The following is a 17,844-nucleotide window of genomic DNA, read 5'->3' on the forward strand; positions in this document are numbered from 1 at the left end:
TTTCTGTTGTTTTCCCAAGCCCCAGCAGCTGGGAGGCAATTGTGAAGACAGGCTCAGTCTATGTTCAGAGCGGAGCGGAGGGAGCAGAGGAGAGGACAGGAAGTAGGGGAAGTCCTCCCCTGCTCCTCCAGCCCCCTCCTGACCAGCCTCCAGCCCAGAGGCCAGCCAGCTCTCTGTCCCACCACCAGACACACTGCAGTCTCTTATTAACTCACTCCAGACTCCCGCTCAGTCTCCCACCCAGTCTCCACAATGGTGAGGTTGTTAGAATTGTTTTGTGTTCTTTTATCTTCACAGAAACAGTAGATGTTTAAAATAAAAATATTAATCATATGTTGGTTTTAAATAAACCGAATTATATGAGAAAATATCAGAAAAATTACTGTACATCAGAAGTATATTTTTACAAGGGATGATTTACACATGAAAGTATCAGAAGAGAAATAATTCAATATAAAATGCTATGTGGAGAGCATGTGTTTTCCTGCCCCCCAGAGATTGGCCTCTCCCAACAGTATGTTGAGGGATTGGAGGATTTCACAGGCATATGCCAATAGTATTTCACATTTTCTCCTACGCTTCAAATGTTCATATCCTTCTATTCCTCACATCCTCCCAGCCTGTTCACCACGGTTATGGTGGGCTCTCTGACTAGGCCGTGTCCGACCTCTTTTACAACTCCACCCGCCCCCCTGCAGTGAGGGTCAGAGGCATTCTGCTTATTCCCAATCCCATAGAGGCGGGATGTATACGCAGGATAATGATGCCAGGCCCAGACTCACTTGTGGGTTTGTTTATGTCTGTTTGCATCTTTCCTGTCATTACCCATGCTGTTTGAAGGAGTCCCCATGGGTTTGGCCAGTTTACTGCAAACCTTTTTGAATTTCATGACCAGACCATGCCAGAATATGATTTTTTCCCTTTTATTTCATTGTGTGCCTAACAAAAAACATCCACACAGATGTCGTGTTTTCTGGAAATGTAACATTGTCGACGTGGTGGTAATGTAAGAATGTGGTTCTGGAATAGTAGGACATTTATTTGGGAGAGGGGATAGTGAGGGTGTGTACGTGTGTGTCTCTGTGTGTGCTCGCCTCTGTGTGCGAGAGAGAGAGTATCATGAAAGCAGCTTTTGTACCCTACATAACATTTCAACCCCATTGCCTATCTTTGATATTTTATATTCAATACAAATGGAATTACTATTTGAGACTGAAGAATTTGCATTAAGTACACCATTTCTGTTGAATCTTCATTGATCACGTCTATTCTCAGGGGAGTAGCTTAATTCTTCTGCTTTGTACTCTTAACATGTTAATGCTTTAACCAATTTACTGAACATCAGTAACATTCACCAACATACTGGTATGTTGCATCCTATTATATTCTTATCTTCAGCATTATGATTGGAAAGTCTCATATGACTTTTTCTATCATAACCTAAACATCACACTTCTAAATGTCCTATAATTGTTTAGGTATAACCTTTAGTGTACTGACATACTGTATGAATGGTTTCCCGTGTGGCAGTGTGGCATACAGTACAGTAGAGTACAGCAGCCTCCAGTCAGTGCAGAGTTCTTGAGCCAGCCTGGAACCAGGGGGAGTCAGGGGGAGGGAGGGGGCTGGGCTGGAGGGAGGGGGCTGGGCTGGAGGGTGCTGTCTGCCCTGCTTTTTAACAGCAGCAGACTTAATATAGACATATTGGAATGGCTCCATTCCAAGAGAGCTTGTTTTACTGTGTAAGGAATTAGTGGAACAAGAAGTCTTCTATTGGTTATTCCCCAGACGGCCCGACCTCACCCCAGTGTCGGATTCCTCTGCACCTTACCCTGCTCTCTGCTGCAGATAGACTGGAGTGAGAGTGGACACTACCCCCCTCCCCTACCCTCCAGACAGTCCCTGTTGTCAAAGAGCAGCGGCGTAGCGTAGATGTATTATTAGTCAGGCTCTTGCTCAGACGCCTCTCCAGCAGAATAGAGAATGACGTGTCTTTTGGCAGCCGATGTTAATCTTTTACCTGCTGGCTAAATGTGAGGTCTAAGGGTCCGAGGGAGGGGGTAGACGGGTCACAGTCATGTCCAGGACAAGGACCTTTTGTTGCTGACCTGGACCTCTGTAGTAGATTGGGCTCACATTTCAGAGGGAACAATGTTCTCTAGTCTGGGAGGCAGGTGGAGGGGAGGGAGGTGGAGGGGAGGCGGGTGGAGGGGAGGGAGGTTTTGGGGAGGGAGGTGGAGACCTGGCCTTAATACCAGCTAGCCACAAGGCTGAGGGATCAAAGTCTGGCTCAGCGCTATCGATCCACTGGCCTGATTACCATCACACACCAAACAGCCACCAAACAGAGCACAATGTCTGGGACTCTGATAACACAACTACACTGGACTGTGTGTGTGGGTGTGTGTGTGTGCGTGTGTGCGCACCCGTTTGTGCTGTCACATTGTGTCTTTGTGAGTGTGTATGTGCCTATGTGTGTGTGCCCGTGCCTCTGTGCGTGTCAGAGCCTGTGTTGGATTAGTGCGTAAAGCTGTAGTGTGTTCACACTGGAGGAGTGCGGTTAACTGATAAATGACCTGTGATGTGGGAGTAATGTGTGCTTGGGGATCTCTGGGATTGTTTTATGAATTGACCTCTCTAGAACAAAGTAATGCACAGACTCTAGAGCACATGAGTGGTTCCATTCAGTAATTTTCCTCCTGGTTGGGCTCCAGAAAGCACTCGCCCAGCTTTCTCTCTCTCTCTCTCTCTCTCTCTCTCTCTCTCTCTCTCCGCAGCAGCAGCAGCAGCAGCAGCAGCAGCACAGTAGCAGGCCGGGTGTTGAGTTCACATGGCCGTCTGGTGTCAGTGTTACAGTGCTTTCTGTGGGGATGAAGCCAGGGCTGCCAGCTTCCTGTATATCACTTTACCTTCAAATTGAGCTCCTAAGGTGCTTTCCACTTGCAGGCGTTTGGTGTGTGACTCAGTGGAGAGTAGGGGGGAACGCCGTGTCAACTATCAGCACTTACACTAACAGCTGGAGCCAGTCCTCTCTGGGTCAAATTATATCAGCCCAATTTATTTTCTAACTTCTCAGGTAAAATGTGAAAAGTGGGATCGCTGGAGTTGTGGCAGAACGGCTGGCAGAAATAGTGTAGGTTTAATAAGCACATTTAGATTCCCTGTTAGTGATTTCTAGAAAACGTTTTGCCTAATTGTCTATTTAGCTTTATAATGTAACACTGCACAAGTCATGTTATTAGACTGATATACTCTGGGTGACTGTCTTTAAATCAAATGAATAAAGATGAAACCTCACATACAGGTCTGATATTCCTCCAAACACATCTGGGTAGCACATCACAGGTGGGTGTCAGTCAGCTACCGCTCAGACATTTCACCTGAGACTCCCACTGTGCTTCTCAGCAGCTCCAAACTTTTAAAACACAGTGAGAAAAAAAACGTTATTTCCTTTTCTGTCTTCTATCTCATCTTGTCAACATTGAGGGAATTTGGACATGTTAAAACAACTCCCCTCCTCCTTTAAAAAGGAGAAGAGGACAGCATCCTAGTGACGCTTGGTGAGGATCAGACTGTCCTAGTGTTTGGGGGTGCGGGGGGGCCTGCTGGGCTGGGTCGGAAGTGCTGCAGGGTGTCTCCTGGGCCCTGTTTAAAGACCGCAACAGACAGTGAGGAGCATAGGTGCTGACAGGGGCCCTATTGAGCACAGTAATGGCTTGTACATCTCCATTTGCACCTGTATGTGTTTGTTTGCATGCGCATGTTTGTCAGTGTGTGTGTATGTCTCTGTATGTCTCTCTCTCTCTGTGTGTGTGTGTGTGTGTGTATGTGTCTGTCTGTCTGTCTGTCTGTCTGTCTGTCTGTCTGTCTGTCTGTCTGTCTGTCTGTCTGTCTGTCTGTCTGTCTGTCTGTCTGTCTGTCTGTCTGTCTGTCTGTGTGTCTGTGTGTGTGTGTGATAGGAGAGAAGAGCAGTGCTCTCTCTCATGTCTGCCCTGTCTCTTACTCTGAGTGTGTCTAATGGTAATCTGACCATGGTCAATCCCAGGCCTTTGGCTGGCTCTGCTCTCTGCACTGGCTGACCCCAGGATTAGCTGCGGCTGTAAGCCATTACAACACTGTAGTGCTGATGTCAACGCTTCCACTAATGACATTGATTCAGTTAGAATGAATCTCACTGTATACTCAAGCTGGTTTTACACACTTTATTTTCAGTCATTTTTTATTATATTCACAGATATTTCAGAGATGTTCTTTTTTATTCTATTTATTTAAAATCTTGTTCACAGTGTTAAATCTAATTAAAACTGAGTTAGTGCCATTTCTCATTATGCCAGCACATCGTTGAGAGTGAAACAGATTGCACTCTGGACTGGTACAGACTTCATCAGGTCATCTGAATTGATGATACATGTTGCAAGGCGGTTGAGAGGCCTCTCTCACCCCTGGAAACCTCTGTTGGTGCGTGTGCTGGCAGAGGGAGCAGCCCCAGCCAACTATCTGTCTGACTGATCACTACAGATGCTCTTCCTCAAGTATTCAGAGTCCGATCCTCAGTGCAGAGTCTTCTGGGACTAACAATAGCACCTGTTCCTCATAAGATAGCCCATTCATGTATCTTTAATGAAGCTTTGGGGCAGATGGCGTGAAATGGTATTATCCAGTGCTTAGCAGTGCTAAGACAAAGAGGGAACAGTGCCAGCGTAACAATGAGTGGGGAGGACGCTGCCCAAGTGCTCTGCTCACATCTGTTCCACTTCATTCTATCAGACTCCTCAAGATCATCCTGGCAATAGAAATATTCTGGGCACCCAGCCGATCGGCTGATGAACTTCAGGGTAACTCTTTCAGGGTCTGGGTGTTGCCACAAAGGGTGGATAAACTGACACACACACACACACACACACACACACACACACACACACACACACACACACACACACACACATACACTGAAATGGAAGTCTTTTGTCTGGGAGCTGATCTGTAATTTATCAACAACGTATCCTCATAACTGGCATTCTTCTGATGCTTTTTTGACGGTTGTTTCCAGTCAATGGAAAACGAGAGTGATAATGTGTAAATTGATAAATGCATTGTCTGCTGAACTACCATGCCATGCGTTAATTGATAGGCTGAAGGCTAGACTTCCACTATTAGCTGGCACTTTGAAGCTTCTCCAGATTTGATTTCCCTTTCTCTGACATTAGCAGAGTAAATTAAAGTTTAATGCACAGTGCTCATTACTGTAAATCACAACCATTCAAACCCAATGCACTTATTTTCCCCGATACACATTTACATTTCCTCTTGCCTGGGTAAATCTCTTTATTGTGATATCTATTCATTAAAAACCCAGTGCTGTCACTGGAGAGATTTCCCTTTTCATTCACAGCTTTGTTTGTAGGCAACATTCAGGATATTTGATGAGTTTAGCTATTGTCTGATTGACATTGTATTTTCTTCATATAGATTTTCTCCCAGATTCCAATTATATGGCATCAGATATCTGAACAGAATCTCAATCTGCTCCTAGAGAGATCTCTACAGTAATTAATGTCGACATGCCTAAACACATTTATTTCAGTCTTTTGTATGAACAAACGTCTGATTTCATTAGACAACTAAACTGATGATATTACTGTTTGAAACAATGATGACAGGGAATAATTAAGATAAATATTTATCAGTGATATAAGCCGCTCATAGCTATGGAGTAATAGAATTATGATTAAATGTGTTGAATCTATGAAGCTCAGTGTATTCAGCTTATTACAATAATAGTTCCACTTACGTTCCACATTTGGAGCAGCTGTTTCAGTGTAACACCCTGGCTTTAACCTGATTCGTTTCGCTAGTTTAATGCGAGTAAGGTTAATTGCAATTATGTATGTGACTGACCTTAATAACCTTCCTAAGGGTAGACTAACACAGTCAGTACTGAGGGAGAGAGAGGGAAGGAGAGAGTCTGCTTCAGAGAGTCTTTCTCTGCACCGTGAGTGCAGTACATTCAGAAAAATACTTCATCTGGTTTTATAGAACGAACACTCCAACACAGGGCAGGCCCTGTTCCCCAGTGTGCCCCTTCACCTGTCGCTGGCTCTAACTCATGTTGGGACATTCATTATTGCGTTTTTCCATATGTTCTATACATGCGGGCCATGAGCCATCTTTCATCCTGTCTGCCTGGAACCCTGGAACACCAATCCCAATGAAAAATACATTTTATTTAAGGTCTTTTCCACCAGTCTCCCAGGTCATCGTCTTTTCTCCAGCCGCAGCACATTTTTTGGAAATACTTTTCAGATTATAGGAAAGAAAAAAGGAAATTACATGCTTCCCCATTCCTTTTCTAATGTACTTTCTATACTTGCACTTTGTTGAAAAGCTACATAGACAGAAAGTGTTATTTATTTAGTTTTCAGTCTACCTCTGCACCTCTAGCCAGATCGATAGAGTGGTCCTGAGGACATATAGCGGTGGGGAACGGGCCCTGCTGCACCAGATCAGGGCACACAGGGGGAGCAGACAGAGATCATAAGCAGACCTCAGCTAGAACGTGGGGGAAAAGTCGTTGCTCAGAGCAGGTTGATTTCATGCCCCAATGCTGCGGGAGTAATTGCACCCAGACCCGTTTTATTGCGAGTTGATTTTAAAGAGGGATGAATGGAGAAACATTCTGTAAAGTGTTTATTTTGGGGGCTGACCTTTATTAACCCGTTTTCCAGGCGGGTTCCCCTGAGGTGGGCTGGCTCGGTGCTAGATTAACCCTCGCAGGCCCAACACAGCCTGGCTGCTCCCTATCACTGGCAGGCAGGAAGCAGAGGATCACAGTCAGATTGGGCTCTGCTTCAGCTCTCAGCATGAGTCTCATTCTGGAGCCCCCCCACACACTAAACTGCCTCTAAGAGACATTAACAACACACACACACACACACACAAAAACACTTACACACACAAACATATTTACACACACAGTTAGAGCACATATTTATCCTCTTGCCGTAGAAAGTCAGAATGGGACAGTCAGCTTCAGCGTGGACAGTGAAGGTTAATAATGTTAGACTGAAACAGTTTAGACAGTTTGAGGAGCAGTGTAGGATATGTGGGGGGCAGGGCATGGCTCTGGACGTTAAGATGAAATATCACAAACAGACAACAGCTGAAAGCCGGTTGCTGTAAATTACCGGATCGCCTGGGCTTTAATCATCTGTATAAATGATCCTCCAAAACTATGAGATAGAGGCTGTATATCTGAACTCATCTTCCCCTGTCAGTCAGGGCAGCAGGTTGTTTGTGTGAGGGTGTCCCTGTGTGTTTGTATGTCCCTATGAAGCGTTATGGTTCGACCTCCCATCTCACCAGACCACCGACACTACAGTGTTATGGTTCGACCTCCCATCTCACCAGACCACCGACACTACAGTGTTATGGTTCGACCTCCCATCTCACCAGACCACCGACACTACAGTGTTATGGTTCGAACTCCCATCTCACCACACCACCGACACTACAGTGTTATGGTTCGACCTCCCATCTCACCACACCACCGACACTACAGCGTTATGGTTCGACCTCCCATCTCACCACACCACCGACACTACAGCGTTATGGTTCGACATCTCACCAGACCACCGACACTACAGTGTTATGGTTCGACCTCCCATCTCACCATACCACCGACACTACAGTGTTATGGTTCGACATCTCATCCCACCACCGACACTACAGTGTTACGGTTCGACCTCCCATCTCACCACACCACCGACACTACAGTGTTATGGTTCGACATCTCACCAGACCACCGACACTACAGTGTTATGGTTCGACCTCCCATCTCACCATACCACCGACACTACAGTGTTATGGTTCGACATCTCATCCCACCACCGACACTACAGTGTTACGGTTCGACCTCCCATCTCACCACACCACCGACACTACAGTGATATGGTTCGACCTCCCATCTCACCACACCACCGACACTACAGTGTTATGGTTCGACATCTCACCACACCACCGACACTACAGTGTTATGGTTCGACCTCCCATCTCACCACACCACCGACACTACAGCGTTATGGTTCGACCTCCCATCCCACCACACCACCGACACTACAGCGTTATGGTTTGACATCTCACCACACCACCGACACTACAGTGTTATGGTTCGACCTCCCATCTCACCAGACCACCGACACTACAGTGTTATGGTTCGACCTCCCATCTCACCACACCACCGACACTACAGTGTTATGGTTCGACCTCCCATCTCATCACACCACCGACACTACAGTGTTATGGTTCGACCTCCCATCTCACCACACCACTGACACTACAGTGTTATGGTTCGACATCTCATCTCACCACACCACTGACACTGCAGTGTTATGGTTCGACATCTCACCAGACCACCAACACTACAGTGTTATGGTTCGACCTCCCACCACACCACTGACACTACAGTGTTATGGTTCGACCTCCCATCTCACCACACCACTGACACTGCAGTGTTATGGTTCGACATCTCACCAGACCACCGACACTACAGTGTTATGGTTCGACCTCCCATCACACCACTGACACTACAGTGTTATGGTTCGACCTCCCATCTCACCACACCACCGACACTACAGTGTTATGGTTCGACCTCCCATCACACCACACCACTGACACTACAGTGTTATGGTTCGACCTCCCATCTCACCACACCACTGACACTGCAGTGTTATGGTTCGACATCTCATCTCACCACACCACCGACACTACAGTGTTATGGTTCGACCTCCCATCACACCACACCACTGACACTACAGTGTTATGGTTCGACCTCCCATCTCACCACACCACTGACACTGCAGTGTTATGGTTCGACATCTCACCAGACCACCGACACTACAGTGTTATGGTTCGACATCTCATCTCACCACACCACCGACACTACAGCAAACAGCCTGAGGACATTGTGTTGATCTATGCACATACCAGTCTGTATCTGTCACCATCAGTCATCCCACTCACCGTACACACACCGTACACACACCGTACACACACCGTACACACACCGTACACACACCGTACACACCTACAGACCTCTACAGGTGCTCAAATACATCTGTAACCTCCATTCCCGTCCTTTGCCTCTCACGTGTCATACCCTCTGGGCGGGGGGGGGGGGGGGGGGGGGGGGGTAATGCGCGTGCGGCAATGCGTGTGCGGCTGGGTCCTTTGATGTTCCGTTGTGAAATAGTGTTGGGGGGATTAGGAACAGACGCGGCCGGGCCAGGTATTGTGTCAGCATACGAGGGCCGTCAGAGCCGCAGAGCCCCCTGTCAGGACGTGTTAGGCCAGGCTGTGATCTGCTCTGTGCTCCCCTCTCCTCTCCCCCTGCCTGCCTGCCTCAGTGTGCTGTCTGTGTCTGCAGCTCAGCTAGGCCTCTCTCTGATCTCCGCTTCTCTATCTGTTCAGCAGGTCCAGGGTCACATGCCTCCGCTCATGATCCCCATTTTTCCACACGACCAACGCACCCTGGCAGCAGCCGCCGCAGCCCAGCAGGGCTTTCTCTTCCCACCGGGAATCTCTTACAAGCCAGGTATGCTCCTCTCTTTCTCTCTCTCTGTTGTTTCTTCCTGTGTCTCTGTCTGTCCTGTTCTCTGTCTACTTCTCAATGTTATGTACATGCAGTTCTCCTCCTCACAGACACAGGTTCATTTTGACAGCATGGGTCATCTTATTGATGAAGGACCTTTCCCAATATAATCTATCCCACATATTTATTATGGTTATATATTTCATACATTTACTTACAATGTATTTTATGTAAGTAATACTTTTTTTCAGTCCTCATTTTCACTGCCCCAGTTATCATAGGATCCTTACACTACACATATCCCAGTCTCCATACGGCATCAAATAAAAGTGTAGTCAGCAAGGCCAAGGCAGATGACGTACAGTACTCTATGTCACCTTGTAAATGGAGCCAAGCCTTGGGGAGTGTTCTGTGTTCAACTCCAAGGCAGCATACCTGTTCAACAATAGATATGAGTAAAGGAGCACTGGAATGTAAACAGCTTTTCAACATGAAAGTGTCTTGACTTCTCTGGCTGTAATCACTATGGAAGAATCTGCTGAGGGAACAGCCTGCTGCAGTAACACAGTACTCTACCTAGGCACTCCCTGACCCCCTCACTCTCTCACTGTACTCATCAATCACTCAAAGGATTATGTACAGCTTAGATGTCAATTTAAACATACTGCATATGGTGGAATGTGATAGCACCAGAAACAGTACAGTATTCATGTCCACACATACTATCCTGAGATAGTGTCTTGTCCTTCTGTATCTCTTTATGGAGATGAGCTGGCACATGTCACTCATCCAGAGACAAACAGACAGACAGAGAGAGAGACAGAAGAGGAGGGCAAGTGTCTCCCAGGCATACAGTAATTTGTCCTGTGGGGATGAAGGGTGAAGGCCCCCTCCCGGAGGTGCCTCTGCTCCCCTTGCCTGTAGCAGCTTGCCTCCCTCTCCCTTTGTGTGACGAACAGAGAAAGAGAATGGATCCACACGCAACACATTCCACATCCCAAAACAAATTAGTGGGAAATTGCTACGACTTGTTGTTTGACTTCCTGCTCATTGTTACTGAGAATTAAAGATGTGTCACTCTGGGCTTCTGTAATGAAATATTCAGGCAGATCCCTGACCTGGAGTGGACCCAGACACACAGCCTCTCTCCCCTTAGCGCTATGGCTGGGTATTCCTTTTAATTCTTGCTGAACATTGACTATCGGCTGGAAGTAAAGTAAAATTGCACATGCAAGGGTTTGCTTATCTCCCTGACCGACCTGGGGGAGAGAGTCCAGGCCTCTTTTTGTCTGTCCTGAATGCTCTCAGAAATACATTTGTTGTTAGCGTCGTATCACAACATTGAGGTAACTCCAGGACTTGGAGGAAGTCAGAGGGGGAGGAGTAAGATTGGCTAGTCTAGTCAGCAGGTAAATAGCAGAACATTAAAAGGTGTGGTAGTGCAGCTAATACATTTACTATAAAGCCACAGGATGAAAAAAAACTGTCAGCTATTTTGGAACTACAGAGGCATGACAGCTCGAACAGCGCCTGAGGGGATTCTTTTGCCTGTCTATTTCTTTAATACATTTGACATGGAAAATGTTTTAGTACAAATACCAGAAGGTATTATGGACTCACGGCATGCATGGGTCACCATGTGTACACACAGGCCCTGAATTATTCATGAGTTATTCATAAAGAAAAGGAAAAAAGGTCTGAAAATGACTACCAATGACTACCATCATCAACTGAAGTAGCTTAACGTCTCTATTATCCTCAACCCCCAACACAAGATCCTACCTCATGACCAGTCTGCTAGATTAGAGGGTGCTGCTGTGTCCACCCTCCATGAAGACTAGGGAAGTGGCCAAGCGTTCACTTCCACGCTAGGGCACACTAATCTGATGTCATCTTTATAAGACAGACCCTCCCATGGACCACTGCTTATGACCCCAACCCCGCGGTGTTGCCACGACGACAGAACTATTGCCAGCGTCGTAGCATCGTGCCATCTCTCTTTCTGCACACTGTGCTCAATGGCCCTGACGTTGCATGGCAGAGCAGAGACGCAGGTCATCCTTTAAACAAATAGACCCCAGCTCGCTCTGTTTACATGGACACAGAGACATTCACTCTGATAGTAGTCTAATGGTCCTGCAGAATGACTCCATGGTCATTGGGTCCCTATGCTATGATGAGGACACACATAGACATCCAGCTGGAATGAATGCTGCTACATTTCTGTTTCTGCCGCTGCACAATAACCGATGGACTTGTCCCTCTTGTGACTGAATACAGTAGCTGCATTAGAGCTCCATGGAATCTGTGTCAGCCATTCATGCTCACAAGTGTTAGGCCTTCTATTGTTGTTCAGCACCAACTCTCTCACCACCTTGTTTAGCTGGATAGAGACATTGTTAGTACTTAAAACAGAGAAAGTGAAATAGGGCATAGACTTAGTAATTGAACATTCATTCCAGAGCCACTTGTTTTCAAAGAACTAGAATATTTTAGATTGCCCTTGCCCTTGGCATCAGGTGCCCAGTTGTGAAGAGCACTGTTAGAGAGAGGCTTTTCCATTCTCCTGCATCAGGCCCTGCTCTATGGTCCTACCCACTCCTTTTCATTAGTGTTGAGCCCAGGCTCTCAGGCTGTGGTGTCCTCAAGCCCAGGCTCCAGGCAGCTGGAGGGCCCTGCACAAGATATGAGGGTGCTCATCGATAAAGAGGGTCAGGGCCCGATGCCGCTCAGTCCCACGCAACTCCACTTAATTGGGCCCGTTTTTCAGCATGACACCTGGCTGAGAAAGGAATGCAGGATGAGATGAACCTCTCTTTCCACCATTACCATCACAGACAGAGACCTTTAAACATTATTCAGCAGCTCATGTCTGTCTCTGCTTTCACTTTCTCTATAGCATTATGATGTTGAACAGCTAGCGGCTCGTTGGCCCCATCTGTCTTGTTGGACAGGGAATGTCTTTGATACTGGTCTTGTTGGTAATACCGACCATATCAGAGGTAAATTACTGCTTGATTCCTATGGAGGACCCTCTGTATGTAAGCTCTGACAGGACATAAATCACCCTTGAGTTTGGTTCACTGTGGATGAGAGATCCTGTTTGGATCACAGTGGTCACTGTGCTGCATCAGGGCTCCGGCAGCCGGCTTATCATGATGAAGGGAATCCATCCATCTCATCCCTCAGCAGTTCCAGGAGTGACAACAAACATCCGATCCATAGCGTGCCTTCTCCATGTGCCAGAGTTATATACCCAGCTCTGACACAGCCATGGCATCATCTGGCCCCTTCTGTTTAACCCTCCTAGTGATCCATCACCCAGGCCTGACCATGGGATCAGTCATGGGATCAGCCGTCCTCAGGACAGCAGCACACTTTGAAACCCTGATTCTCTTTCATTACTGACACCAGGCTGGCAGCACGCCCAGTCTACTGGAGTCTGCATGCAACCCTGGACCCCCTAGACCCCCGAGACCCCCCTCCAGACCCCCCAGTACAGTGCCGGTGGTGTCCTCTCTTGGCAGCTGACCCCTCCCTGGTTTCACATGACCTCCTCCCTGGTTTCACATGACTTGTCATTGAGCCCCCCCTGAAGTCACGCAGAACTCCCCCACTCCTTCTCTGCACAGAGAGAGGGATGGCATACTCATGCATTGAGAGAAAAAAGGCCATGCAGGTAGTAACGACCCACACCCCACCCCTCCTACGAGACAATTTGAAATCACTTCACTGGCCTGATTTTATTTGCCCCTGCCTTAAATGGGGATTGAATTTCCTGGCTGTATCACAATGTGCTGTGCTGTACAAGATTGCAAAGTGAAGGTGAAGGAAGAAAAAGGAAAAGCGAAAGGGGGATACCTAGTCAGTACAACTGAATGCATTCAACTGAAATGTGTCTTCCTCAAAAGACAAGGTATACACATTTACCTCAAGCCTGTGGCTTAATGGCTCCATATGAAGTGACAGGCAGAAGTGGGGACTGAACTAGTGCCAATTCCCCCTCAGTACACATGCTTCAGTCAACCCCCCCTCCCCTCTCCTCAGCTCTCCCCGCCCCTCTCCACTCCCCTCCACTCCCCTCCCCTCCACTCCCCTCTCTGCTCCGCTCCCCTCCCACCAGTAGGCTACACTACTGGCCTGGCCCGTCTCACTGGAGTTGTTCTGACTGACTGTCTGTCTGTCTATCTGTCTGTCTGTCTGTCTGTCTGTCTGTCTGTCTGTCTGTCTGTCTGTCTGTCTGTCTGTCTGTCTGTCTGTCTGTCTGTCTGTCTGTCTGTCTGTCTGTCTGTCTGTCTGTCTGTCTGTCTGTCTGTCTGTCTGAACATACTGGGCTGAGTAAAGGCTTCTGGTACTGAGTGACACACTCAACGCTCCCACAACATCAAGCTTGCCAAGGCACTGTAAAGCAATAAAATAAAAATGATATAAAAAGAGTAATTCATACTGGTTAGATTGATGTGATACCAAGATAAAAATGGTATTTGTTAACCGTGTTATTGTAACAACACACTTGTTCTAACTAGTTTCTTAAAGCGCTGTTCCCTCTTGTCTGCCAAAACTCTCACTGCCAAACAAACAATATTGTGTCAAACAATAGCAGGGCATGTCTACAAATGCCTGAGAGAACACGCCACTTCCTCTGTGTAATCACTTATAATCACACAGATATTTAACACACACCCCCACACCTTTCATAGTGCCTGTTGGTTTCCAGCGTGGAGATGGAGAGCAGGGAGTGGGAGTTTGAGGAGGGGGGTGGTGAGGAGGGATACGTTCCTGAGTAATCCTGCTCCAGTCGGCCCAGCTGAGCCTTTTGTTGGTGCAGATGTTTGGGCCGAGAGCCGAGGGCCCAGAGGAGGAGAGGAGAGGGAGAGGAGGGCCCAGGGACTGTGTTGGCACATGCCTGGCTGCTGTGGGCCCAGCTCCCTTAGCTCATTGTCTCAACCTGTGCACATTGTTCTCTCCCCCCGACAGGTGATAACTACCCGGTGCAGTTCATTCCATCCACAATGGCAGCTGCGGCAGCGTCAGGACTCAGCCCCCTCCAGCTTCAGGTATGTGCTACGACAAAGAATGCTGCTCAGGACACCTGCCAAGCCCAGGGCAGAAAAACGGCTAAGCAGCTGTATGCTAAGTAATGAGCTGCACACTAAATAATCCTGGAGGCCCTAGCTCTTACAAGCTTATCACCTTACACATGCAGTTTACCCTGTTTTATAGAGGATTTAACCCCATAGCTCCACCAGAGATGGGAGTTAGGATGATAATAGTTATTAGAGGGAATGAAAATCACTCCAGTTACCTTAATCACGTCCTGTAGAATCTATCAGACAGAGACTGTTTACTGTATTAGGAAAGTTAAATACAGACCTCTGATGTTCCTGCATTACACTGTATGACCTAAAGCAGTATGTGTAGTGTGCACAGACAGAGGGGTGTGCAGTCTAAATGTAATCGGGACAGAGAGAGAGAGACAGAAAGAGACAGAAAGAAAGAGAGAGAGAAAGAGAGAGAGAGAGTTAGAGAGAGAGAGAGAGAGAGAGAGAGAGAGAGAGAGAGAGAGAGAGAGAGAGAGAGAGAGAGAGAGAGAGCTTAATTCCCGAACAGAAAGGGAGAATGCTGGGATAGGCTCCAAAGCCCTGCAGGCCCTTCCAGGAGCGTTCACATGAAGCTGAACTGGGGTCAGGGGCTAACCCCAGGCTATACTGTTTAATAAAGATAATTATCTGGGTTCCATCTTCATAGTCATTACCGTTATAATTATTATCACTATTACCATCCAGCTCCTCTCCAGGCCCGAGCATGCAATTCTATCCAAATTGACAATATGTATTCCCCAGGTTACTTTCTCTGAGTTCTATTTACATAACCACTACACAGAATGGCTATGGGAAGCAGCGAAACCCTCTGTACAATTACACTAATGCTATTACTCCTGCCTGCTTGCTTAAGAAATTATCAAAGCGCCCTTTGCAGTTCTGTGAAGTATGAAGATTGAGGATATCTTTTGAAACTGTGTAATCATAAATATTTAAGGCTATCTGAAACTACTTGAATAAGGATTGTCAGTAGACTTTGAAACAAAGGAGAAAGGAGAGTGAAAGAAAAACAGCTCTCCAAGCGCCTGCTTTATGTGGCCGTTGTTTTGTCAACACCAGTGATAAGCTGTTGATAGCAATTAGACATTAAGCTCTCGGATAGCCAGGATTCTGATAGCCAGGATTCTGATAGCCAGGACTGAAGCAAAACAAAACCAGAGGGAGACAGGACTAGGAGGAGGGAGGAGGGGAAGGCTGAGAGGAAAGTGTCTTGTAACTTTTTCTTCTTGCTGATACATGAGCACAATTTGTCCTTCAGAGCTTATCGCTCTCAGCATTAATGATCCTTGGCAAGTTCTAACAATGCTTGCTGTTGGAGATGGAGAGCCCTGCTTTATCACGCAGCGAGCCATGCAGCCATGGGAAGAACAATCAGGAAAGTGGAAGGTGTGGGATGAGTCTGCTCATGTTTTTCTTGCGCGCGCGCGTGTGTGTGTGTGTGTGTGTGTGTGTGTGTGTGTGTGTGTGTGCGTGTGTGTGCGTGTGTGCGTGTGTGCGTGTGTGCGTGTGTGCGTGCGTGTGTGCGTGCGTGCGTGCGTGCGTGTGTGCGTGTGTGTATGTGTGTGTGTTACTCTCTGTTTGCGTATCATAGAGAAAGCTTGAGGTTAGCACAGTCTAGGCCTACTGAGTGTCTATTTATAGTTGTGTTCTAGGTCAGATGGGCTAGCCATATATCTGAAGGTTAGGCTGGGGTGAGGAGGGGGCTTCAGCCATTCATTCTGATAATGTATTTAACCCTGGGAATGGGTGAAAACAGAGCCTCAAAGACCATGACTTGGCTGACCTTTAGAGAACACAGTAAACAAAAAGAGGTGCATTCCTATTAATTGAAGCCTGTCCGCCTGTGGTATATTCCGGCTGCCGGCTGCTATTTACCCTGCATAGAGTCTCCCTTAAAACAGCAAGGCAAGTCAAACATGCCCTTTTCTCTAGTGCTGGGATCAACAAGCTAACCATGTGACTCCTATCACTTCTTCTACAAAGCGTTGGGGGACAGGATGATTAAAACAGAATATGAAGGCAGAGATGGAAGTGATTAAGTTAAGTTCACTCTCTCCTCTCATAGTGATAATAGTGTTAGCTTCCGCCGCCCATCTCCCTCAGTCTACCAGTGAAACAGAGGGAGACGCCAAGAGAGAACACAGCAGGAGCTCTGTGTGTGTCACACAAGTCACATCAGGACAAAAGAAGCACACAATATGTTCTTTTAGTCAACAAGAACAACAGAGCTACAAAGAGGAGACGTGTCATTTGTGGTGAGAGGATATGAGGAGACACTTTGTCCGGCAGTTGTCTGGCTTACACTGTGGCTCCTTGTCAGTGAGAGGACAACTAATTTGAGCGGTGCATCTAAGAACAGGAAGCATCACATTATGATGTTAGTTTTTACTGGGAAATGATGACGATTAATCAATGTGGAAAACTGATTGGATTGGCAAAAAGTCATCAACGTAAGGTAATTTGGTATTTTTATCACCCAACTTTTAACCTAAATCCAATGACATGGTGACATTTTTTGTTGATTTCACACTGAATTCACATGAGTCTGTCGACCAAATGTAAATCAAAACTAGACGTTCAACTGACGTCTGTGCCCAGTGGGTTATCATGTTTTTTCCTCCAGTGTATCTCTGATGTCTCTCCTAGTCTGTGTAGGCTCTTATTCTACATGCTAATCTTTTAACAAAGCATCTGTGCTGCTAATTGCTGAGGAGATCCTGTGGAGGATCAGCCAGACAGAAGTGTGTGTGTTCTGGGTGTGATCATCAGTAATGACCATATCACTAAGTTTGGTTTTCATGCATCACCAGACAGGAAGCACTGAGACTCACAACCCTTTCAACTTCCTGGGCTGAGGACCCTCCCCCTGCATGGCATTGGCTCAGCATGCCTCTCTAATTAAAATATCTCTCCCTGTCAGCAGCCTGGCAAGGTATAATTTTCACCAATTTACTCAGTTTAGATTGTGAAATATATGAACCTTAAAAAAGTGTCTTATTGGAGGAATTAATTCCCACAATGCAGCAGCAGTAATGTGCTCAGCCATCCAGTCAGGGATGCTAGCCGCTCTGTCAGTCTTAATGTTGGCCACGCACCCACTCACAATCTCCACTGTCATAACAGTCTGGGCCCTGCGCAGAGGATCCTCTCACTCCC

The 17,844-nt window shown here is 46.9% G+C and overlaps 1 protein-coding gene across 18 annotated transcripts in view; it reads left to right on the top strand.

Moving 5' to 3' along the window:
• The window catches only part of LOC115203234 (transcription factor SOX-6), a 193,700-nt gene that overhangs the window by 135,526 nt on the left and 40,330 nt on the right, over positions 1-17,844 (top strand). For 14 of the 18 annotated variants that reach the window (XM_029767735.1, XM_029767739.1, XM_029767734.1 and 11 more), the window contains 2 exons: positions 9,466-9,589; positions 14,564-14,643. In XM_029767735.1, the coding sequence (XP_029623595.1) occupies positions 9,466-9,589; positions 14,564-14,643 (204 nt within the window). The remainder of the gene's footprint in view (positions 1-9,465; positions 9,590-14,563; positions 14,644-17,844) is intronic. The other 4 variants (XM_029767723.1, XM_029767729.1, XM_029767731.1 and 1 more) reach the window with 1 other exon arrangement.

The sequence above is a fragment of the Salmo trutta genome, chromosome 12, assembly GCF_901001165.1.
Source record: "Salmo trutta chromosome 12, fSalTru1.1, whole genome shotgun sequence".
Taxonomy (NCBI): Eukaryota; Metazoa; Chordata; class Actinopteri; order Salmoniformes; family Salmonidae; genus Salmo; species Salmo trutta.